Raw genomic sequence first — 24,965 nt, forward strand, 5'->3', positions numbered from 1 at the left:
ATGTGAAGTAGGAAGTGCTGACAAAGTTCAGATCACACCTGTTCCTTTCTTTTGTATGTGTTTTGTAGTTACAGTTGTGGAGCTATAGGTTTTGATCTTGTTTTTCCACCTGAATTCAGGCTACAATTGTGCTCATTAACATAATACACAATTGCATGTCTGATTAGGAAGTTACATAAGCTTGTGCCTTTTTTGGATTTGTGCTTGCATACTAATATAAACTGCCTTGTATTTATTTTTAAATAAAATACATACTAACCTACATAAAAAAAGGATGCACAAGTCAGTAAAATGTGGTACATGACTTAGGTTTTTAGAAGTGCAATTTAAACTTCATCAATTGGCCATTTCATTTTGCTTGTGTTGAATAAAAAGGGCAACTGGTTACGGTCACGTTCTCCAGTACAGTCCTTTGTATTTCTATACCAGAAGAGCACACGCCCAGGAAAACAGTGAACACGTGCAACCCACAACAGGGGTCTTGTCCCACTTTAGCTGGCAGCTGTAGTGGGCTCTTATTGTCTTATAAAGACCAGCCACTGAAGGACTCATTCTTTTAGCTCCAATGGTAGAACCTCATCCTTTTAGTGCTGAAAGTCTCAGGGCTCAAATCCCATTGTCAGCTGAAGTGCTATATATATATGATAGCTTATAAAACGCAGTGTGGATATAAACAGCAAGCCATGTTACTTACCTTCTCTCCTCCGTTTATAGTAACATTTATGTTTTTCAGAACTAAATCCAAGTCCTCCCGGTAACGTAAGCCATAGCCTCTGAACTCCACTTTGCCTTCATGAGGCCAGTTGTTTGGTGGAGCAGTTTGCTCAGTACACCATGGAGCCTGAAAGAACAATTGCCCACCCATTCAGCTAGATCATTAATAGATCTATTACCCTTTTGACCCATCTGACTGAGCAAACGAAGAAATAGCTCCACCAGGGGTTGAATAAGGAAGAAGAGGCAGAAGTCTCATTTTCAAAAAGGGCTGTCTGGAAAATCAAAGGGGCAAATTCGGCTGCATCGAAGACAATGAGGTTACAAGGTATAATCAAGGGCAAGATTCGACTCTAAAGCTATGAAAAATGTGTGTCTTGACTAAAACAAGCCTCACCTCCCGGGATAAGTCTCTCTACAATTGCTGATGTGAGAACAGCAGACAGCAAATATTATGACAAACTGGTCATGCAACAGAAAGAATGAGGAGTATTTGGGGCACCTTAGAGACTAAAATTTATTTGAGCATAAACTTTCGTGGGCTAAAGCCAAGTACTCCTCATTCTTTCTGCTGATACAGACTAACACGGCTACCACTCTAAAAAATGGTCATGCAACAGTTACACACTGTTGTGCCAACCCAGAGAGCCAGGTTTAGAACTAGAAGAAGCTTGCCTGAGACAGAGGAAACTGAACACTTTGCATGTTGGTAATGAATGAGTTCTGACTCAGACTTCAGTGGGTGTGTAAACAGAGCAGGGTTTTCACCCTAATCAGCAGTTATATTAAAGCAGAGATCCCAGTGGGTTCATTACTAGAGCCAATTAAAAACAAACATTCTTAAAATCAGGAAATTTTCCAAAAGTTTTTAGTTTGGAGGAACCACAAGTGGAAAGGAGGGAGGAGGAACTCTCTGGTTTGTACCCCACCCCAGACATAACTCACACTGGGCTGGGTTTTGATTTGAGGGTTTGGGCTTCCTATGAACACATTGCCCAAAATAAATAACGTGGGGGAAGAAGGTTAAGAGGAGAAACACACATGACCAAAAGTAGTTTACATGAGTCATCATCAGATTGAAAATGAATTTTGCATAGCTCCATTTGTTAATTTAATATGGACTAGACAGATGACAAAGGCTTCCTACAAATTAAGTGCATATAGTGATAGAGGAAACAAATGCCAGAAGTGAAGAAAAATACCTGCAAAGTTAACATTCTGCCACTAGGGGGCACTCTCAGCATTAAGGATGAAGAAAACAACTAGCTCTTAAAAAACAAATTCCAAGTACAAGTATCTCTGGATTCCCATATCAGTAAGGGCTGAGATTCCATGAATGCAGCAAATTCAGCCCACTAGCAGAATGGCAAGAAACATCTTAGAGTAAATTCTTCTGTTCAGAAACCAATACTGTCGTCTAGCCAGTTAGGAGGCAGGTTGACTGATTTGAAAGAAAGTCCCCCTTCTGTCCCATTAGAAAGGCAGTGACAGTACAATGCAAGCCTGAAGCATTGGTTAATAGCAGGGAAGATCTTTAGACGTAATTATACAACCTACTAGCCACAATGTACCTCTTTCTCCATTTCAGAGTATTCTTTGACTCTTTCCACAGCGACAATGTTAGTTTCCATCTCAGATGACATGCGAACCAGCCAGTTTAAGTATGTTGTAACCTGCAGAAAATTCCTAAATGGAGCATTTACAATACAAATGGACATCAGCATAGAAAAGAACATTTAGCATGCAATACTGAGATGAAAACCCGAAGTGCCATCTGCTCATTAAACGCACAACACAGCACTTGGCTTTACCTGGATGGGATGAGAACAACGCGCCCATTTATGAAATACAACTAGGACCAATTTTTACCCTCAGATACACATGTGCAATGGGAGCTGTATAAGTATAGAGCAGAACTTGGCCATTAGTGTGACCCCGAAACCAGCTCCCCATTTGTCCTGCTGGAGTCAGTGTCTCACATCACAATTTTGTTTCATTATTTCAAAAGGTTTCTCCTTTCAGCCCCTCCCACATAAGAAAGCCCCATCCCACCTGGGCTCTAAATCTCTTTTCAAATCTCATCTGTAAACATTTTCCCCATCACATGCTCCACATATCAGTTCTCTCTCCAGGACTTGTTTAGTTTCATGAAGTATATGGGGATTCAGTTAGTACTGACAAAGCCTATTTATGACTATAGACGACAAATCAATTCTCAACTCTAATTCCATTACAGATTTATATCCTGATACCGGGTGGCTGTGGTCTTAAAAGTGCAGAAAGATTTCCTGAAGTATATTACCTGCAATGAATAGGACACTGACAGTCCAACTAATCCAGGGCTGAGGCTGTTGCGAGCAATCACTGCAAACAGCGCCGCAAAGAGGACTATACAGTTCCCCACACATTCTAGCCGGACAGCCAGCCACCTGCAAGACACAGACAAGTGATTCCATTTTCCAGAAATATCTGATTAAACAAACAAAAATTCAGGGTGAACATGCTTAAATTCGTATTTTTTTTTTAAATATATGGTTACACTGAGGCATTTACATCTACTCATCCCCTTCTTTGCCAGTGACATGGGAACTGACACATTTGGAGCTATCTGATCATTTCCAGAAGCATGGGGCACAGAAGCACATGAAACTAACTCTTAGGGGCAGAAATTCCTGTTTTAACCTTGAAAATGTGGGGTCTCAGGTACCCAACACAGCCACAGTTCAGCTAAATGAACAATGTGCAGAGAAAGTGAAGGGAGGAGCAAAACTTCCTCTGAAATCAATGGGTTGTACCTGAGTAATGGAGCGAGGACTGCACAACTGCACCCTCACTATGCCGCTGCTGTCTATGTGCTGACCCAACACTCACGCCCATCTACCTGTTTGCAACAATGCTGGGAAAGTACGCTTTCTGATTTTCATCCACTTTTAAGTCACTCTGCTGTTTGAAACGCGTCTGCTCCTCAAAGGCTCGAATGACACTGACACCCAGGAGAGTCTCGTTAAAGTGAGAATACACTGGAGAGCGGCTGACGGATTCAAGACGTTTCAGCTGGCGAGAGGTGGCCACATAAAATCTCTGGAAATCAAGTTGAGTAGAACACTAAGTTCAAAGGTGCAGCACAGCCTGGACACGACTTCAACTACAGGGAGTCAAGGCAGCCAACTCTCACCCTTATTACTCTGGATAAGAGTACTACACATCACTTAGAGAAATCCAATTTGCTTCTATGAAAATGCACTGATTCATGGATTTTAAAACCAGAAGAGACCATAAGATTATCTAGTCTGACTGCGCTTTTAAGAAGCATGGTAAAAATAGTATTGTGGGGGCCCGTGTTTGTGATCTCCAAATGGCCCAAGATCACATTTTCCTCACACCAGGAAGATTTATTTTCCCCTCAAATGCCAGTCCTGCAAGCTCAGTCTGGGATCTGAGAGTCAAGCTGAGTTCTGTTTGTCTCAGGCACCACCACCAGGAAAAAAAGGATTCCACAACTGGAACTTGGCGAACAAACCCACTGATACAGGAGCCAAAAGAGAAGCCAATTCCCTTTCCCATGGCTGTACTGGCTCTGCAGGGATCACCAGAGTAAAGCAATGAAGTGATTTTGGGGGGGGGAGGGGGTTGGGGGGGTTGCCACTAAAGTAAGCAGGAATGACAAACACAGGGAGCAAGACTGGAGAGTAAAAAAGGCTGCTGTCAATCCTATCTTCTCCCTGTTTTAGGCTCACTTTTCTGACTATACCTGCACTTTCTACAGCTGTGCCTCTCCAAAGCACACACTCACTGCTTGAATTATAGGAGTTTCTTTCCAGTGTCCTATTCAGACAGGACAAGTAGAGAATGCTCAGCTACTGGAAATCCAGCAAGCTGACGGGCCTGCCATGCACTGTGCATTTCAGATAGTATCCGAAAATGGTCAGTCAAACATGGACTCAAGACACATTAAAATCTAAAACCTAAGTAACAAAAGGAGAGGAGAGAGACACGCTGACGAGAGAGCTCAATGGCCGACGTTCCCTACCTGCACAAAGAAGTAGACAAGTCCCAGCGGCGGAATGATGATGGCAGCTATTGGTGTGGCCAAGAGAATGATGATGCAGGCCCCAATGACGTTAAACAGTGAGCCCATGAACATTTTAATTATCTGAGGAATCACAGAGTCTATAGTGTCCATCTCTTTAGAGAACCGGTTCACTAAGTTCCCACTGGGTGTTCGTTCAAAAAAACTCATTGGAGACCTAAGGACACTGTGAAGCAGGCCAATGTGTAGGTGTCGTGAGGCAAATATCCCCCCTACTGACACAGCCATTGAGTAGCCAAACACAGCAATACCTGAAAAAGAAAACCAAGTTGACAACTTTTTTTCCCCTCCCTGAGCAGAAACGTTTTTCCTAATTATGTTTATTCTTTGTTTGTAATCAATGAAATCTAAACCATAGTAAAATTTAGTCAACACAAATTCAAATCAATCAATCCTCATTGAAGAAGGCAGATGGTGATCTGATCTAGTTGGACTGAGCAGTAAAAGACTCTTCAGTGAAAAAGGTAAGCTCATCTGAAGGAAGTGTTTGCCTTTCAACATGTGTTTTCAGAGTATTTGCACATGTGGCCTGCTTACACTCTGCTCCACTTTAAAAAGCTGTTTATTTCTTGTTGCAAGACTGGATGAGGCAATTCTGAAGATAAGTGGGATATCGTGTGCTTAATTTCAGGTCAGACAAAGCCTATTTATGCACAGAACAGACCTAACAGGCAGCAATTGTGCAAGCTTCTCTTGGATACTCTGTCAGCGTGTCTGAATCCTGAGGTGGCAGGACCCATGTAGCAGTGAGAGGATAGTTTAGTAGTCCACATGGCTCTGGCAATCCTTAGCTGCTGCTCTAGAACTACCAGTAAGGCTGCCAAAGAAGATCAAAAGGTGTGGCAGCTCCTGACCACTGGGAACTGGACAGACTCAATTCATTTCATACAGGTCAAAGAGCCATCGGATGGCGGTAACTTTCAGTCATCACAGACCTGGGATGGATTTGAACCAGGCACCCAGAGGCTAAAGGTTCCAGATCCCACAACCATATGCATTCTAGCTTTGTTTCTTACATTAAAAGAAAACCAAATTCACTAACTGAATAGTTTATTGCCATTAGTTAAACCTTCCCATAAAAAGCAAAATAAAATTCATGGCAGTGAAAGACTCCTGAGGAAGCCTTTGTGCAGTGCTGGACACACCAAGTCACTGATCTTTTTAACATTTGGCTTAATATTTTGAACCAGTCAGTTAGTTTTAAAATAGCTTAACAGATAATTCCAGGCAAACCTTGAGACATTCCCAGTGCTCCATACACTCCTAGCCGGACGTGCGTGTGCTGCTGAGTCCCATTAATAATGGGATCATCTGTCCATAAACTTAGCCAGTAGTTGGAAGCCAGGGCGGCTATATGGTTACACATAAAAAGGAAGATGCTCAGAAAAGAGACAAAGAGTCCAATGGCTTTCATATATTCCCAGTACACTGTCGCCTTTACCTAAAGATGCAAGAGGAAAAAAATAAAGGTCACTTTACACAGGAAGTGTAAGGCCTAAAACACCCATATATGAAAACACTCATATATGTAAACACCACCTACAGGATGGTGAAGTCAACATACTGGTTACACAGTTTACATCTTTATGGCGGGCCACGAAATACCTACGAGTCCTGTCCCAGAAAGATAATGCCTGGCAGCACCAGTGCACATTCTAACAGAATGCCTTTCAAAGGTTAGCTCAGTGACCCACAACTGCCCTGGGATGTTGGTAGGCACTGCTGCCTTAACACACATGGAGAAAGCAACACAAAGATTAAGCGACTTCCACAAGCTCACACAGGAGATCTGTGGCAGAGCCAGGAATAGAATTTCAGTTTCTGGGCTTTAGCCATAAAATCCTCCCACCTTTTAACCGGAGGATCCAACCATAGGCAGATGGGGGTACCACAACCAAAGGAAAAACTGAGCCCAAGGTTACTTCCCAATATGTATGGTTTGGACTTTTTATAAGCTACATTTAGAGAAATATTCAAGTGAAATAGTTGTCATCTATGCTGTAGCAGAGAAGTATTTTCCCCTTAAAGCACTAGCTTACAGATCTCTTACAAAAACCCTCCATGTGCTGGGATTCAGCACTTCGATCTGACAGTGGAAACTTGGTTTTCATCCAGTTGTCAGTTCCAATCCCTCTAGAGTGTGGCTCGGGTCACAGAGCTGGTCACAACCTTGTAGCCTCTTTCCAAGAAGTGACCGCAATAGAGTTATAATTAGCAGCTGAAATTTTCACCTTATTTTTTCCAGCTTGCCAGGTAATGGTGCCAGCCACACCAGTTTAAGTGAAGCTCTCATTTCCTCCCTCTCTGCCCTTTCTGGGCCTTCAAACAAACCTGGGACACAGGTTTAATAGCATAGAAACAATCAATGAAGTTACAATGAAGTCAACTAAAAAAGTGTGTTCACCCTCCTTCCCAAAACTAGTTACTTGCTCTTTGCAGAGATGCTGCAACAATCTGTATAGTGGGAGTGCTGTGAGGCACTGAACCAAACTGTAAACCCTGTATATCAGGGGTCTCAAATTCCAATCACCAGGAGGGCCACATGAAGACTCGTACGTTGGCCCAAGGGCCGCATCACCCCCACTCCATCCCCGCCCCTGCCTGCTGGGTGCAGCAGAGGGCTCAGGGCAGAGGCTTGGGGTGCAGGAGGGAGTGCAGTGCAAGGGGCTCGGAGTGTGGCAAGGGGCTCAGAGTGTGGCAAGGGGCTCAGAGTGTGGCAAGGGGCTCAGAGTGTGGCAAGGGGCTCAGAGTGTGGCAAGGGGCTCAGAGTGTGGCAAGGGGCTCAGGGCAGGGGGTTGGGGTCCGGGGTGCAGGAGGGGTTCGGATTCTGGCCCAGCACCGCTTACACCTGGCCCCGTGCCGCTCCACTCCAGGAAGCGGCAGGCACCCTGTCCCTGCAGCCCCAGGCGGAAGGGGAAGAGCAGAGAACTCAGTGAGCTGTTCTTGCCTGTGGATACCTCCCCTGAAGCTCCCATTGGCCACAGTTCCCCGTTCCTGGCCAATGGGAGCTTCAGGGGAGGTAACCACAGGCAAGAACAGCTCACGGAGTTCTCTGCTCCCTCTCCACCCCCCCGTGGTCACAGGGTCACTGCCGCTTTCCGGAGCGGCGCGGGGCCCTCAGCATCACGGGGTTGGCAAATCCAAAGCCCTGTGGGGCCAGATCTGGCCCGGGGCCATAGTTTGCCCACCCCTGGCCTGGAGGGAGGCTGGGGAGGGGACTGGGGGTGGGTGGGGGGGGGTGCAGGGAGCTTGGCGGGCCGCAGGGAAGAATCCCACAGGCTGTATGCGGCCCATGGTCAGCATGTTTGAGACCCCTGCTGTATATAATGGAAACCACTTCAAGCCAGAGGGTGCTGCCACACCCCAAGCACTGCTAGTTCCAGCACGTACGTTTGAATGCTATTGTCTCCTAAATCATACGGATTTTTGATCAACTAAATTTGGAAATGAAAAGAAATAATTAAATCTCACCCTCCCAGTCTTTGCTGTATCAGCCTCTGTAAGTCTCCAAGCATTCTTTTCTGCTGGTGCCTTCTGAAGCTCTGTTGTACTAGTCTGGTTCAAAGACTTCCCTGTTTCTCCACTGTAAGTTGATGAGTTACTGAGTTGTCTGAAAAAACATTTTTAAACAAGCCATCATAACAGGGACCAGTTGTTTACTTGGCAAATGGATTTCAATGACCTAGATCTACAAGTCTGGATACAATCTTACTCTGTGCTTCGCTGAGCCAGACAGAAACCTCCCTAGCAGGAGAATGCATGAGAGAGTGTTCAGCAATAACCCACTTTTCTCTACCTGATTGCACTTCCTTACCACCTGAAGACAAATGCTTCAGAATAAGTACAAAATGATGGACTAACAAGCCAGAGAGGGGTTCTTGCTTGAGCAATCAAACTCAAGCAAGAAAGATTCCTTGATTTAAAATAATCAGCCTTTCTGTATCCTGCCATTGTATTGTGCAGATGCACGGATTCAAGAGTATTCCCATCATCAGCAGGACTGGAAAATTAAATACATTGAATACATTACTCATCAGTCTTCAAAATTTGCAGTCAAACTACTTCCAGAAATGGGCATATTCATCTCTATGATGTTTAAAGGAGAAATGGAATGACTTGTGGGTATCCTGAATTGAAGCTTCCCTACAAAATGCAAACCCATGCATGGAACAGGCTCAGATTTTCATGGGATATTCAATTTTTGCTGGCACGTGAACTTCCTTAGCGCAAGGCTTACACTACGGAACAACAAAACAACCTTAGATGTTCTCTTTGGGAAGCATGAAGGAGAGAGACTATTTTCCAGGTCTTTGCTCAGGTCAAAAGACATTGAGTTTCCTTAAATGATTAAAAATCTTAATTCTCATGAAGAGCAGAAATACTGTACTTTGCACAGTAAAAGTAGGCTGCAAACTGTCCAGCATAAAGCAGAAGTAAAAGACTAAGGGCTTGTCTAGGTGAAGAGAAAGTGCACAGAACACTGGGCTGTAAATGTACAACATACTAGCGTGCTGCGCACTAACAGTTCCCTTGTGCACTTTGACCTACTCTACTTTGAAACAACTACACACCTACGTATCGGTTTTCCTGTTGCTTCATTTGCGAGAACACCATTTTCCATATGCTTTCCTTCTTTCACAGTTGGGCTGTTTGCATCTGTAGGAAAAGCAAAAATGAACAAAGTTGGCCTCAGCTAGAGAAGTCATAGTCAAAACCCAGTCAAATATTTCACACCAAAATTGCACCCAAAGGGGAGAACACAATTAAGCAATTAATACTCAATATGATAATTACTTCTAATAGGTTTTAACAATCATACTTTTTAGCACTAGTTTGAATCTTAATCTTATGAGCAAATGCAAAGACAACAGAATATTATGCTCCTTTCCCTACTCAATGCACACTAATTTTAATAGTTTGAAATAGAGTTAAGAGAAGTGTTTGACACTAAAGCACACATCAACTTCATAGTACAGTACATGCTAGGGCTAATTCAGAGGATGCTCTAAGCTTTTTCTACTCTTCAAGAATTCGTGCTTTGACTATTCATAAAAAGGCAAAAAGTTACTATTTTAGAGCAAGCCAGAAATAACACAAAAGCTTTTTCTGGATTTTTAGTGCAGAGGTAGAAGATACATTCAGAATAACTTGGAGAATGCTAGCTTTCCTTCAGCACCCTAAAACACCACACACACTACACAGCAGGCAACAAATTTTCCAGCAGGATTAATCAAGTACATGCTACTGAGGCTGAGTAACTAGAAAGGCATTTCTATAAATCTAACATTAAGCAAAAAATAGATGTTCAGTTCCCCCTTAATACATCTATATATATCCATTCTATTAAGAAGAGGCAGTATTGCATTTAGGCAAGTTAACCCGAAACTCTTAGAAAACCAACTCAAAATTTGAAGTTTATGTAGCTTGTGAAACAGTAAAGATAAACAACAAGAATTAATTTCAAAGCTTTCTTTGGGATTCTTTAATGAAACTCTATGAAACAGTGTCTAGTGTGGCTATTAGCTCCTGACATTTATATTTCACCATTTTCCACACACAAATCAAACAACTTTTTTCCCTTAAAGAAGTACCTTCTCTTAGTCTGGGCAATAATGTTTCCATGTATGCAGGGCTGTTCAGTGTTTAACCCAGAAGGAATTCTGCACACACACATTCTTAAAGAGGCTGAATACAGCCAAAAATAGTCAGTTTGTACCTATTAGGGGAAAAAAAGCATTTAACAGGGAGACAATTATTTAGACCTAAAAATGTTTGCTTTGTTAAAAATGAAAATGTTAACTGTTTCCATGAACTATTTTTCTGAACAACAAACAGCTAACTCCACTGAATCGCAGCTGTTTGACTTATGGCATTCTCTACTGCGTTTGCAAATGAAACACTGACACATTGTGCTAACGCCAGAAAGTCAGAAAGCTAAACTGATTGGTGCTGTTTCACTGTCCATCATGAGTGAAGTGCAAACAGTGAATAAAACAGCATAAATGAAAACTTTACAGTATTAAAACTAAGAAATTTACAAATGACGTTTTTAAAAGTGAGAAAATATTTTAAGTTTTTGGGTTTTACCCAGACAGTATTTTTTTAGGAGAACTTCAAGCATTCAAAATTCCTTTCAATTGCAAACACTGAATTTAATGGCAACCCTTATTCCACTTTAAAAAAGCCCACAGCTCCCAAACAGCTCTTCAAAGTCCGATTTAATTTTGTACACAATAAATATTTCTGCGCATGTTGAATACAGTATTTGAGAAACAAGGAAAGCTCTCAGAAGTATAATTAATCTGGCACCATACCAGTGAGGATGCAAACTCACGAACAACTATCCTTATTTCATGTCTTAGTCACCACTGAAGAATTCCTTTTCAAATCATAAGGTCATATAGTTAGAACACTAAACAGGCATTAGAGAAAGGAAATGAAGGAATCATTAACGCACCAATCCTGCAAACTCTCATGCATGTTAGTGGTCTCGTTTAATTCCATGTGATTACTCACATGCATAAACATTTGCAAGATTGGGCCCTCAATTTCTCTATTCCTGACAGGTTTGATGTTTAAGAGACAAGACCCATCTCACCCTGTCAATGGGATATTCAATAAGGATTTCCATCTTTCATATTTATTTTCCCACCCTGCCAAAAGATTAGGCTGCACTGAAATAAACTTAAAAACCTAATAGTAAAAGTTTAAGACTTTTTACAGTGTTTACTCTCACCAGATCTAGAAACATACCAATCTTCCTCATTGTGAAATGGACTAAGAGGGGCCATTAACATCTGGAAGGGGGTATTGTAATGAATATTTCGAGTTTAAACGTATACACTGACTTTTCCAAAACCATGCACATCTTTTATAGCACAGTCAACTATTTCCACTATCTACATGCAGAAAAGCACCTGAGCAAACCAACACAAACCTTCCTTGTCTTCTCCTGTCTTTGGATCTGTGTTCAGGATTGGGGGGGGGGAGGGAGAGGGAGAAAGGGGGAAGAAGGTGATGAAACAGTTAAAGGCTATAAAATAAGACTCAGACAAACCTTCTCCTTTCTTTGCAGCTGTATATTAATGGAAGCAAGAAGAGAATGGTAAAAAGAGTGGGATTTAAAAAAAATAAAATGATTACTTGCTATGAAAGTTTACTAAAACAGCTGCCCTGCCCCCAACCTTCCAAAATTAGTTGCAGGCTTATAAAGAAAAATTCAGAGTTAATGCTGGAGCCCTTCATAAATATGTTGAGATGAAAGCATGAGACATTTATGCTATTCTAAGTCAAGTTGGGTGGAAGGAACAGGTGAAGAGGTTAGACTAATGGGTAGCCCAATTACTGCACCAACAGAGGAGCAGGAAACAGGTAAATTGGAAAGAAACTATGGGAGGGTGGACGGAAAGCTGTGTAAGGCTGAGACAGCATTAAGACAACATGGGAGGACAGGCAGCCAAACTGAGCTTTGGAGGTGGCAGACAAGTACTAAGGCCTCGGGAGTTTAGAACACTTATTTATATAGTGGTGACTCCTTTTTGTTAGTTTCCATAGACCTATACAGTCTGCCTATGTGACTACAGATAGAGATACACAGTAATTTGACTTTAGAAATGAAGACTTCTCGTTTATATGGCCCTGTTAATTTACATTAGTCCATGTGAACTAGGTAGAGAGAGCAATACCTCCATTTTATGGATAGGGAAAAATTAAAGCAGAGATAAAGAGATTTGCCCAAAACTAAAGGACAAATAGTGATCAAACACTATGATACTACATTGCACTAGCAAACACCACAAAGGTGCCCCATGTGCATCTGGGTCATAGTAATTAAGAAGAATTACATGCAGTGATGGCAAATCAGTGCAGCATACTAAAAATACTGGATTTCTTTCCAAAACAAGATACCCAACACACCAGTGGGAAAAGACTTTCCAACAAAAGCAAGGGCATACTTGTCAAGCACGTTTACATGTACAAAGCCTTCAAAAAAGAAAAAAAAAACTGCCTAGGTGAGCTGACAAAGGCTAGAACCAGCAACTTACAGGAAATACCTGTTCAAATTGCAAAGTATTAAATTTTATTGAGACTACAAAAGAAAAAGACAGATTAATCCTTCTCTTTGAAGTCTGCTCATACATTGAAGTCTGTATCAGCTATCCTTTAAATAAGAGTACATCTAGCTGCTTAAACTTAAAGTATTATTTCTTTAATTCTATACAGTGTGCAAGTTAACCATATTTCTTCTATTGTAAAGGCTTCTCTGTGGCACTTGACCCAGTGGTAGGTGAGAACCTCACAATCTTTACTTTGCCCCACAGCTCTCCCAGCATGAGAGAATGGGAATTGAGACAGAGATTAAGTGACGTGCCCAAAATCATACTGTGACAGGGACAGAAGACCGATCTTCACAGTCTCGGCTCAGCGCGTTAGCCAGAGGATCATACCTCCCCCAGAACGCCAGTGCCTACAAAAGGTCCAGTGGAACTAGGGTTGCCAACTTTCTAATTGCACAAAAGTGAGCACCCTTGCCACGCCCCTGCCCCACCCCTTCAAGGTCCTGCCCCTTCTCTGAGGCCCCACACCCTGCTCACTCCATCCCCACTCCTTCTGTCACTCGCTCTCCCCCACCCTCACTCACTCATTCATTTTCAGTGGGCTGGGGCAGAGGAGGGGGGTGAGGGCTCCGGCTGCGGGTGCGGGCTCTGTGGTGGAGCCAGAAATGAGGGGTTCAAGATGCAGGAGGGGGCTCTGAGCTGGTGCAGGGGGTTGGGGTGCGGGCTCTGGGATGGGGCTGGGGATGAGGGACTTGGGGTACAGGAAGGGGCTCTAGGCTGGGAGATGAAGCTGAGGGGTTCAGGGTGTGGGAGATGGCTCAGGGCTGAGGCATACAGTTGGGGCATGGGATGGGGTTCAGGGTGTGGGAGGGGGCTCAGGGCTGGGGCAAGGAGTTGGGATGTGGAAGGAGAGTGTGGGATGCAAGCTCTGGGAGGGAGTTTTGGTGCAGGAGGGGGCTCAGGGCTGGGGCAAGGAGTTAGGGTATGGGACAGTTGTGGGCTCCGGGTAGCACTTGACTCGGGGGGGGGGGGGGGGAGGGCGCCTCCCTGGAAGCGGCGACTTGTCCCTCTGCTCCTAGGCCTAGGGATGGCCAGGTGGCTCTGCGCAGTGTGTGCTGCCTCTGCCCACAGGCGCCACTCCCGCAGCTCCCACTGGCTGTGGTTCCCAGTCAAGGGGAGCTGCAGAGCTGGCACACAGGGCAGGGGCAGCGTGCAGAAATCCACAGGCCATTCCTCTGCCTGGGAACCAGAAGGACACATCACCACTTCTGGGAGGCACGCGAAGCCAGGTGAGGAGGCTGCCAGCCCTGCCAACCAGACTTAACAGCTCGGTCAGTGGCACTGACTCTGAGTGGTACTGACCGGATGTTCTAGTCAAAAACCGGACACCTGGCAAACCTAAATGGAGCAGATTCAACAAGCACATTCAGAAGACAAGCTGAGCTCTTCTACGCATTAATACATGCTCTCACCAAGGAGGCACATTCTGCTCTGCTTTCTCCAATAATCAGAGGGGCACTGTCATAGCTTTCTACGGGCTGGGAAGGACAGGGCCTAAATAGGGCAACTCTGCTTCCTACCTTACAGACCCTCTCACCTGATCTCACTCTCCACCCTGTTCCCAAGTCACTCTCTTTTTCAGCCTCTCTTCACCTGTCATTCCCTTCCCACTCACCTCTCCCATTGCCAGAAAGGGGATGCATGCACTGCACTTCCTTCTCCTGGCCCATGGTAGAGTGCAGAAAACTACTCTCACTTCTCTCCTGGCTGAGAGAACAGGCAGCAAGTCAGTACAGCTCTACTGCTTCTCTGACAGCTTCTTTCATGTTCTGTGGTTCAGTGCACTGCTCATATTCTACTGGTAATGTTCAGGCAGGATGAGGATTAGAGCTCCAAGCACCCATGCAGGACTCCAGGTGACAGTGTGAATTACGCAAAAAACAGCAAGAGCAATCCACTTCCTGCAAAACCTGCCATTTGTGAGCATCAGCAGAAGGTGCATGCCAAAGAACACGTCCTATGTGCACACAGAGGGAATATCAGCAGAACACCAGCCAAGCACACTAAATACACTGCTTGTATTTGAGCATTAACGCAGGGAACAGAGCCAGAAAACAATTTGAGCAGGTCTTGTAAGAAATCAGACTGGGAGGCCTAGATCCTTCTTCTGAGATTTGCAGACAAGGTGCAATACTAGAAAGTTACAAAGATTCCCCACGTTCTCTAAGTGTGGAAGCAGCTGTGTTGTAACAGGAAGCGCCGGGAAAAGAAACAGCTGCTCTTTCCTGCTCTCAGATTAAGTAAGGTCCTATTTACGTGCGGGACTCACCAGCTGTGTGGATAAGAAGTCAGAGATTCCACGACTTTTAGAAATAAACAGGTGCCCAGCCTTAGACTGACTTCAGAGCTGTATTGGACAATCTGAAAGGATTAACGATTGGGCTTCCACAGGAGATTATTCTACAGCCCAACGGACCTCACCTGTTATGCTGAATATTGAATACCTGGTTTTCAATTCTACCAGCCAATCATGGATACCTTCATGAAACAAGGATCCCTGACTATTTTGATCTACCATGGGGAAGGAAAGGCACTTGAGGAAGTATGCTACCACAAACCCACTAGCAAGCAGCACATCATTTTAGCTCAGTGGAGTTTCTTTGTAAACTTACCTCCATTCTCCACATCCTGGTCAGCGTTCGCATATGTACGAAGAAACTCGGCAAAGGCCCCGTCTTGCTTTAGCAGCTCTTGGTAAGATCCCATCTCAGATATTTTACCATCAGTCATCACTATAATTGTATCCATGAGAGGGAGATAACTGACCCCATGGGTTACCAAAACCCGAGTCTAGATTTAAAAATATAATATATTATATATATTTTGAGCACAAGGCTCTCTTTAAACAGTAACTAAGTGTTAAATTCTTGCAGTAAGTGATGCACATCAGATTTTAATTATGTGCATAAGGACACACGCAACAGGCACATGGTAATTTTTAGAAAAAATTAGTTCTCGTTTTTTAATTGTTGTTTTCTCCAGCTGACCTACATCTTAGGCCTTTGGAGTCACTGAACTCTCTCATAATACTTTGCATGGATGCTACTGTATCTTTCATCAGAGAGGCTCAAAGCACTTAATAAACACTAAGCCCAGATTTTTAAAGCTATTGCTCTGCTCAGTATTCCAACATCTCACATAGGAGCATGTTTCTCATTTTCAAAAGTGACTTAGGCACCTAAGTTTCACTGAAAGTCACTGGGACTTAGGCACATAAGCACCTAAGTCACTTTTGAAAGTAAGGCTTAGGCATTGCTATGCTGAACTGAGTAGCACCTAAATACTTTTAAATATCTGGGCCTACATCTTCACCTCTCTTCACTTGACAAATGAGTAAAGCAAGGTCAGAGGTTTCATGTGACTTTCACAAGATCATGTAACAAGTCAGATCCAACTGGAAATAGAACTGAGGAATAAAAATGATGATAACCAGGAAGTAAAATGGATGAAATTGTTTGAAAGGAGCTTTCTAGTTCTTGGACACTTTTGAACCAACCTTAAAAATCACAGAAAGGATCATTCCACAGAAAAGTCACCCCGATCCAAAGCATCATTTAAAAATACCTACTTTGTTTTTCAGGATTCCCTTTGGTCCAATAACTTTGTCAAAAATATGCTTCCCAACATGGGCATCAACAGCAGATAAAGGATCATCAAATAAATAGACATCGGTGTTACAGTAAACTGCCCGAGCAAGGCTGACTCTCTGCTTCTGTCCTCCAGAGAGATTCACGCCCTGGAGAGGAAGGTAATGAAGTGCTGTTAGGTTTTATAGTAAAATACATTGTTTCAGTTTGTGAAGGAGGGTAAAAGTCATAGAAGGCTTCTGTGAAGGCATTAGAGGAGCTTCAGCTTCATGATAAACATACCAAATATTAGACATTATTTCAGTAGCTTAATAGTGTTTAAAATCACGGGCTAATGCCTCCTTTTCTGATATGTCTGGAAAATCTAGACATTAATTAAGGTCTGTCCAGGCCTCTAAACACGTGGAACACCATAGAGTGGCACGGACCATATCTATCGGTCTCTAGAATACCTCTCACAAGAGGGAAGAAGTTCCAGATAGGGACTTTTGACACCACTGTAATACAATCATCTCTACTGCATGTCCTGTAACTTGTTACATTCACAGGAGTTCCATGAATTAAAGTGGGAGTTTTGTGAATGGAATGCACCTCCTACATTTTGCCCAGAGCTCGGAAAGCATTTTAAACATGATTGTAGTTAGTTTTCTTACTAAGATGGGAAGCCACTTCAGTGCTGTACTGATAAACAAGCATTTAGTATCCATGATGAAAAGAGGAGTTCTTGATTGTATAGGAACTATTTCATATTACAAGTGAAAAATGGAATGCTTAATAAATATACTCTGAAAAATAATCCATTTGCAAACTCAGTTCTGTAGTTATCATGAGAGCAAGCCAAAGCACGACTAGCCCTAGGTTTTGCAAGGGCCTTATTCAGAGACAGAAGTGCAGAATTCCTGTTTAAAAATCCTCTCCTCTGTGGTCTGGCACTCTATCTTGCAAAATTAGCGACAGATCACGTACACTCCATAATCTGGAACTATTTGGTCAGCCCACACCAGAACTGTGAGCCCTATGCACTCTCCTTAGACACTGTATACTCCCAGGATGCACCAGTGTGGGAGCGCCTTCTGTACACCTTACAAAGCATGCAGGCGCCTTCCCTCCACCGCTGTATGCTTTGCATGGTGTGCAGGGGCTTAGGTAAGGGCTTTTCAAGGGCTCTCCTCCTGTTTCCCCATTGACAAACAGCCCAATTCACCTAGCTGCCTGCTCCTTTCAGGTGAGGGGTGGCTGTACTTGGATGAGTGCTTAGCTTAGTTTGGTTGGAAAGTGGATTTGTACGGGCACCAGGGGCCTTTGGGGCCAATGAGACAGCTGCTGGAAAGAGTCTGCCCAGTGAAACATCAAGCTGTCTTTCTTAGCAAGTCCACAACTATGGTCACTCCAGGCGAATTGCATAGGTGGCCTCAGTCCCTGTTAACATATGTTTACACATTTTTCAACACTTAATTAAATTTGTGCTAAGGGTCAGTACTCTGAAAATCAGAACCAGTTTTCACAGGAACATGCAGCAACGAGGGTGATTTCCGTACTGTTCGTCAAGGTTCAGCTCTTGGACTGCTTAATAATAATAATAATGAAAATCCTTGCAACTACATCAATCTATTAATGGGGACAGGCTCTCTTCCCCAGCTCTCCTAGCATTCTAAAAGCACCACTTTTGCTCAACCTTGAGAGAGAGAGAAAAAAAACCCAAAAACCCAAAACCCACTTTCAGGTGGAGACCCGGTCTGGAAGATTTCTGCCCAAAAGGTTTTCAAGTTCTGTACAATTCTAAACAGGGAGTTAGAATGGAAAGTATGTGTCTTTAACTCCAATGACTGCATCCATTCGGATGCAGGGGTGTATCTCAATACCTTTTCCCCTATTTCTGTTCTGTCTCCCGAAGGAAGAATCTCTATGTCAGGTAGAAGTGCACAAGCCTCAATTACACGTTTATAGTGGCTCTCTTTCATCTCCCTCCCAAAGATAATATTGTCCTTCAGAGCTGCATTCTGTATCCAGGCTTGTTGAGGAACATAGGCAACTGAGCCCTATAAGAAACAAAAGTCAGCTATTCAGATTTCACTCTATTTAAACATCTTAGACATACTCAAAGCACCATGCAAACAATAATCTACGCTCAACACCCTTGTAAGATATGTATGAGGCCCATCGTACAATTGGGCAAACAGCGATAGTGTATGTTTTATAGTGCAGCTGGGAGTGTGCTTCCCAGTGCAGGCAAATAGATAGGCTAGCTAAAGAGAGCTAGCCTGCTAAAACAGCATGTGGCTGTGGCAGCTTTGGTTATCCATGCCCTCTCTTCCATGTAATCATGTTACAAGTATGTTTTGGGGTATGGTCTTCAAATGGAAGACACTTCCCCCCCCAACATCCACCTTGCTGAATTCTCCATCCAAACACACGTGCTCTATAGAAGTAGAGAGTGCTAAAAAGTAGGGCTGTGGCGTGATTTAAAAAAATCAAAATAAAAAACCACAATTTTATTTAAAAAAAAAAATCATGGTTAAACAATAGAATACCATTGATTTAAATATTTTTGGATGTTTTGTAATTTTCACTTATAACAGACTACAGAGTGTACAGCGCTCACTTTATATTTATTTTTGGATTACAAGTATTTGCACTGTAAAAAACCAAAATAGTATTTCAGTTCACCTCATACAAGTACTATGGTGCAATCTCGAACCTGAGAGTTGAACATAGACATGTAGAATTATGTAAAAAAACTGCATTCAGAAATAAAACAATGTAAAATTTTCGACCTTGCAATTCCACTCAGTCCTACTTCTTGTTCAGCCAGTCACTCAGAACAAACAAGTTTGTTTACATTTGCAGGAGATAATGCTGCCCGCTTCATATTTACAATGTCACCTGAAAGTGAGAACCGGTGTTCTAATGGCACTTTTGTACCTGGTGTCGCAAGATATTTACATGCCAGATGCTCTGAAGATTCGTATGCCCTTCACGCTTCAACCACCATTCCAGAGGACATGCGTCCATGCTGATGACAGGTTCTGCTTGATGACTATCCAAAGCAGTGCAGACCGACGCATGTTCATTTTCGTTATCTGAGTCAGATGCCACCAGCAGAAGGTTGATTTTCCTTTTTTGGTGGTTCGGGTTCTGTAGTTTCTGCATTCCTCTTTTAAGGCTTCTGAAAGCATGCTCCACACCTCATCCCTCTCAGATTTTGACAGCCCTTCAACTTCTTAAACCTTGGGTCAAGTGCTGTAGCTGTCTTTAGAAATCTCACACTGGTACCTTCTTTGCATTTTGTCAAATCTGCAGTGAAAGTGTTCTTAACATAAACAATATGTGCTGGGTCATCATCCGAGTCTGCTATAACATGAAATATACGGCAGAATGCGGATAAAGCAGAGGATATACAATTCTCCCCAAGGAGTTCAGTGTCAAATTTAAATTAATTCATTTTTTTTTAAATGAACATCATCAGCATGGAAGTATTTCTTCTGGAATGGTGGCCAAAGCATGAAGGGGAATACAAATGTTTAGCATATCTAGCATGTAAATACCTTGCAACGCTGGCTACAAAAGTGCCTTGCACATGCCTGTTCTCACTTTCTGGTGACACTGTAAATAAGGAGAAGGCAGCATTAGGTCCTGTAAATGTAAACAAACTTGTTCGTCTTAGCAATTGGCTGAACAAGGAGGAGGACTGAGTGGACTTATAGGCTCTGAAGTTTTACTTTTAGTTTTTAGTTACATTGTTGCAGTTATGTAAGAACAAAATCTACATTTGTAAATTGCACTTCCATGACAGAGATTGCACTACAGTACTTGTATGAGATGAATTTTGATTTAGTTGGGGTTAGTCCTGCTTTGAACAGGGGTTGGACTAGACCTCCAGAGGTCTCTTCCAACCCTAATCATCTGTGATTCTATGAATTGAAAAATACTATTTCTTTTGTTTATCATTTTACAGGGCAAATATTTGTAATCAAAAATATACACTCTGATTTGAATTGCAACACAGAATACAATATATATGAAAATGTAGAAGAACATCCAAAATATTTAATAAATTTCAATTGGTATTCTGTTTAACTATGTGATTAAAACTGCGATTAATCGTGCTTAATTTTTTTTTGAGTTAATCATGTGAGTTAACTGCGATTAATCGACAGCCCTACTAAAAAGGCAGTCAGGCTCATATCTTGACTAAGAATGCTTCAGAAATGCATGTCACTGCTGAATTATTAAATGAAAGATTGGAGTATTTCTCCCCATCACATACAACAAGCTGTAAGGAAAAAGATGGCTTGTATTGAATATATTTTGTTAAAAAAAAGGGGAGAAGAGGAGAGAGGGGAATGGGGGTTGCAACATGAGAATTCATGTCTTGTCCACTTTGTTTTTCCAGGAAGATTCAAAGGATGACAGAATTAATAAGACTACATCATAGGCACAAAGGAAATGAAAGTCAAAAAAAATTAAGAGGGGAAGTGATTTTTTTCAGATAATTTAAGAACTTTGGATTTTTCAACTGAAATCTGTATTAAGAACAAATTTACAGCTGAAAAAAGGTCTTTGTAAGAGATTCAACCCTGCCCTCTCCCTTTCAGTTTAGGGCTGAGAGTGCTTCCAAATAATTTCTCTAGGTCCTCCACAAAGACCCCCTGCAAAAACAGGAACAAAGTTTTATATTCCCGATATTTCTATGATAAAAACAAAATGTTAAATACCATGCACACTTTCAGGCCTCTATGTACATCATAATGCAGCACAAGCACAATTCCTCCCCCCACACGCATAAAAAAAACTTGTTAATTTGAGAGGCTCCCCCCCTCCCCAAGCTATGGAAGTATCATCACTTCAGAAGTGCCCACAAACAGAACTGTTATCCAGACATTCCTACCTTGACAGCCACATATCCTTCCCTCTTGTCCATCTCTCCTAGAAGGGCGGACAACAATGAAGACTTTCCACAGCCAACCTGTCCAACAATGGCAATCAGGGAGCCTTCAGGGACAGTGAAACTAATGCTGAAATAAATCACACACAGTTCAGCCTCCCTTGGTACAATACCACACACAAATAATGGTGAGCATTTTATTGTAGTATCAAATACAGAGAAACACCAGATACAATCAGAACACCCACTCTATAGCTGCTGACAATTGCAATAGTTCATTGATTCTTTAACAAGAACGTGAGTCTGAGAATTCAACCTTCTATATGCAGACCTCTGCTTATACATAAACAATCATATAGTCTCAGTATGTGATCAGTCCTCCAAAAAGCAGCTGCCAAGACCATCCTTCTTGCCGACCAGTCTGATACTCTCACCCTTTCTTGAAACTCTCTGCACCAGCTTTGCCTCATATTGTCTATACAGCACTATAAATATGCATGGTGTTTTATAAACACCAGACAATGTCTGTGTCCTAGAAAATATATGATAAAGAACAAGCGTAATTAAGGGAGAGGATAGGGAGAAGGGAAGGCTTCCAGCAGTAACATCCTGCAGGTCCATTGGTTAGCACAGTGTGCATCCTGAGGATTTTGTAAAGTTCCTCTCCTACCCATCCCCAGTACTCGAAAGAAGAGGGCTATAGATAAAATGTTTAAGGGGGAGACTTGGAGGATAGGGTGGAAGCATGGCAGGGAAGCAGATATAGGTATAAGGAGCCCCATGGTTGAAGTCATAAAACAAGAAGGGCTCGTTAGTTGTGCAGCTTGTACTAATTACAAACCATTCTCATCACTTTGAGCCTCCGGAGAACTCTGCTCCTACCTCCATCTTCTCTTATTCTCTTCCTCTACCCTAGCCCTGCACATGCTCTACACCAGATTTTCTCCTGGCTATTCCTTTTGACTCCTTACCCCACTAATAACTTGGTCTTCTTTCATACCAACCTGTATGCTTGAAAGAGACTCCTAATTAGAGGATGCAAAAGCTCCATTCCCATTCAACAGTCTCTCTCTCCTCATGCCCCCCCTCCCCTCCAAACCCACACACCTTATAAAGCATGAAACATCCTATCTATGTCTAAGTGAAATGGGTTTGTATTGCTGTTCCTTCAAGGTTGTAAACTGTTTGGAGCACAGAGTTCCCATTATAGCAGAGCTTATTTATTGTGCAGTGATGCACACACTTCAAGCTCTACAGAAATAATTAAAGTGATAAAGATTTAGTGCAATTATAAGCCAGAACTAATTAGGATACCAATTCTTACTCGTTCAGTGAGGGAGGATCATTTCTTGACCAACTAAATGTTGCATTCTTCACAATAATGCTTCCTCCAGCTAGCAAATAATGAAAAAAAAATTATGTTTAGATGCAGGCCAATAAGGAAACAGTTGTATGATGTACACTGCACTGTGCCATGGGAAGTAAATCCAGACACAGAGAGAGAGAGAGAGAGAGAGAGAGAGAGGCAGGTCCAATGCTATTTTAGGAACAGAACTCCAGCACTCTGTTTTCGTTAATAGCTCACGCTCCATTTTTGACTGATTCTACAAACAGGGCTGGGGTTTTCAAGTTACAATCATTTGCTGGTCATAGTACAGGTATAGCAAGAATATCAAAATACTACCTTGATACTCAACTGACAGGACTTTGAATACACACAGGGTGTCAAGCTGCTTCCTTTTCCAAGAAATTAGATTTTACTATTTACTCCTTTTAGCACTATAAAGCCAACAAAGAATCCAGTTGAGGAAGCTGGATTCTATTCGGACATGCAATTCAAAGGAAGCACTAAAGGCTGAGTTAACAAAACTGACATTAGAAAAAGCAGCCCTAACTTTTAAACGGAGCAATTTGTCTGTTCCTACAATGCCACATTGCACATTCACTTTTCAGACTTTAGAGCAGTGGTCACCGACTGGTCAATCCTGGGGACTCTCCCAGTTGATCGCAATCTACAGCGGTGCAACTAAGGCAGGCTCCCTGTCTGCCCTGGCCCGACGCTGCTCCCGGAAGCGGCCACTGCGGCCTTGTGGCATCTTAGCATGCTGCTTCTGCCTGCAAGCACCGCCCTCTGCAGCTCCCATTGGCAGGGAACAGGGAACTGTGGCCAATGGGAGCTAAGGGGCCTGAGGTAAGTGCCGCTCAGCGAGAGGCTGCATCCCGACCCCCAGCCCCCTCCCAGAGCCAGACCTCAAACCCCCTCCTGCACCCCAAACCCCTGCCCCAGCCCTGAGCCCTCTCCCAGAACCAGCACCCCATACCACCTCCTCCACCCCAACCCCTTGCTCCAGCCATGAAACCTCCCCCTCCCCGCCTGAGCCAACACCCTGCACCCCCATCCTATCCCAACACCCTGCCCCAGCTCGGAGCCCCCTCCTGTACCCAAACTCCCTCACAGAGCTTACACCCAACCCCCTACCCCAGGCTCATCCTGGAGCCCCCTTTCACAAAGCATACCCCTTGTCCCCAGCCTGGTGAAAGTGAGTGAAGGTGGGGGAGAGCGAGCGACGGGGAGGGTGTGTGTGGAGTGAGTCGGGCGGGGGCTCAGGGAAGGGTGGGGTAGATCCTGGGTTGCCCTTAAATTCAAAAAGTTATCTTGGGTGTAAAAAGGTTGGACACCACTACTTTAGAGGGACACACTTTCATATCCACCAATCCTAGCAGAGCAGAAAAAAATCGAGATGTTACTATTTATTCCTTTTAGCACTGTAAAGCCAACAAAGAATCCAGTTGAGGAAGCTGGATTCTATTCGGACATGTGATTCAACTGAAAAAAGGAAGAAGGCAGACAATAAGGGTCATAGCATGAAACTCTGCTGACAGGAAAACCAAGTGGATCTAGTAATGGAGAACCCACCTGAATGCATTCATAGAGAGAGAGAGAGAAAACATGAATGAGAGAATATTGTATTACCTTTATAGAAAGGATGGCTAGGGAATCACTTATCAAGGTTTAAACCAGCTATAAGAGCAGGGCATTTTACAACATGGGGTATTAAGATTCTACAAAACCCTACAGTTCTGTGACAAATCCACAGAGACATAAATTTATATTGCAGCAGCACCTAAAGGTCACCACCAGGTAGGGCCCTGCAGTGCTAGATACTGTACAAACATAATGAATAACTGTCCCTGCATAGAATGGGAGACTGGAGGAGTGTAGTAGTATTAATTGTATTTAAGCAGAGTTGGATGACTACATGCAATTCCATAAATGAAGAGAGGTATGTGTCACTATGCTGGGGGAGACACTTACTCTTTCTGAGTGGAGTTTAGATGCTCTCCACAAAAGTGACTAGGGGTTTTCTATATAGGAATGCTTTTGCCATCTTCTGACCTACACCGACTGCTAAATGAAAATTACTTTTCTGCAAGGTGTCCACTGTGTCCATTTAAAGCTGGTTAATTTTACAATAACCCTCCTTGTTTCTTACTGACGCTGGACATGTGCATTTTATACTACAGACAAGAAGGAAGAAAAGAAAAAAAACTTGAAGAAATTGCACAAAAAT

The 24,965-nt window shown here is 43.0% G+C and overlaps 1 protein-coding gene across 4 annotated transcripts in view; it reads right to left on the reverse strand.

Annotated features, from left to right (window-relative positions):
* The window catches only part of LOC140918296 (multidrug resistance-associated protein 1), a 113,191-nt gene that overhangs the window by 12,669 nt on the left and 75,557 nt on the right, over positions 1-24,965 (reverse strand). Inside the window, exons 15-28 of one of the 4 annotated variants that reach the window (XM_073362332.1) lie at positions 22,718-22,787; positions 21,397-21,523; positions 18,371-18,547; positions 16,490-16,657; positions 15,534-15,711; positions 11,862-11,879; positions 9,376-9,460; positions 8,276-8,414; positions 6,038-6,245; positions 4,745-5,055; positions 3,596-3,795; positions 3,017-3,143; positions 2,286-2,387; positions 695-841 (exon numbers count right to left, since the gene is read on the reverse strand). In XM_073362332.1, coding sequence (XP_073218433.1) covers positions 695-841; positions 2,286-2,387; positions 3,017-3,143; positions 3,596-3,795; positions 4,745-5,055; positions 6,038-6,245; positions 8,276-8,414; positions 9,376-9,460; positions 11,862-11,879; positions 15,534-15,711; positions 16,490-16,657; positions 18,371-18,547; positions 21,397-21,523; positions 22,718-22,787 — 2,057 coding nt within the window. Of the gene's footprint in view, positions 1-694; positions 842-2,285; positions 2,388-3,016; positions 3,144-3,595; positions 3,796-4,744; positions 5,056-6,037; positions 6,246-8,275; positions 8,415-9,375; positions 9,461-10,395; positions 10,515-11,861; positions 11,880-15,533; positions 15,712-16,489; positions 16,658-18,370; positions 18,548-19,451; positions 20,006-21,396; positions 21,524-22,717; positions 22,788-24,965 lie in introns of those variants that run through there. The other 3 variants (XM_073362333.1, XM_073362334.1, XM_073362335.1) reach the window with 3 other exon arrangements.

The sequence above is a fragment of the Lepidochelys kempii genome, chromosome 10 (assembly GCF_965140265.1).
Source record: "Lepidochelys kempii isolate rLepKem1 chromosome 10, rLepKem1.hap2, whole genome shotgun sequence".
Taxonomy (NCBI): domain Eukaryota; kingdom Metazoa; phylum Chordata; order Testudines; family Cheloniidae; genus Lepidochelys; species Lepidochelys kempii.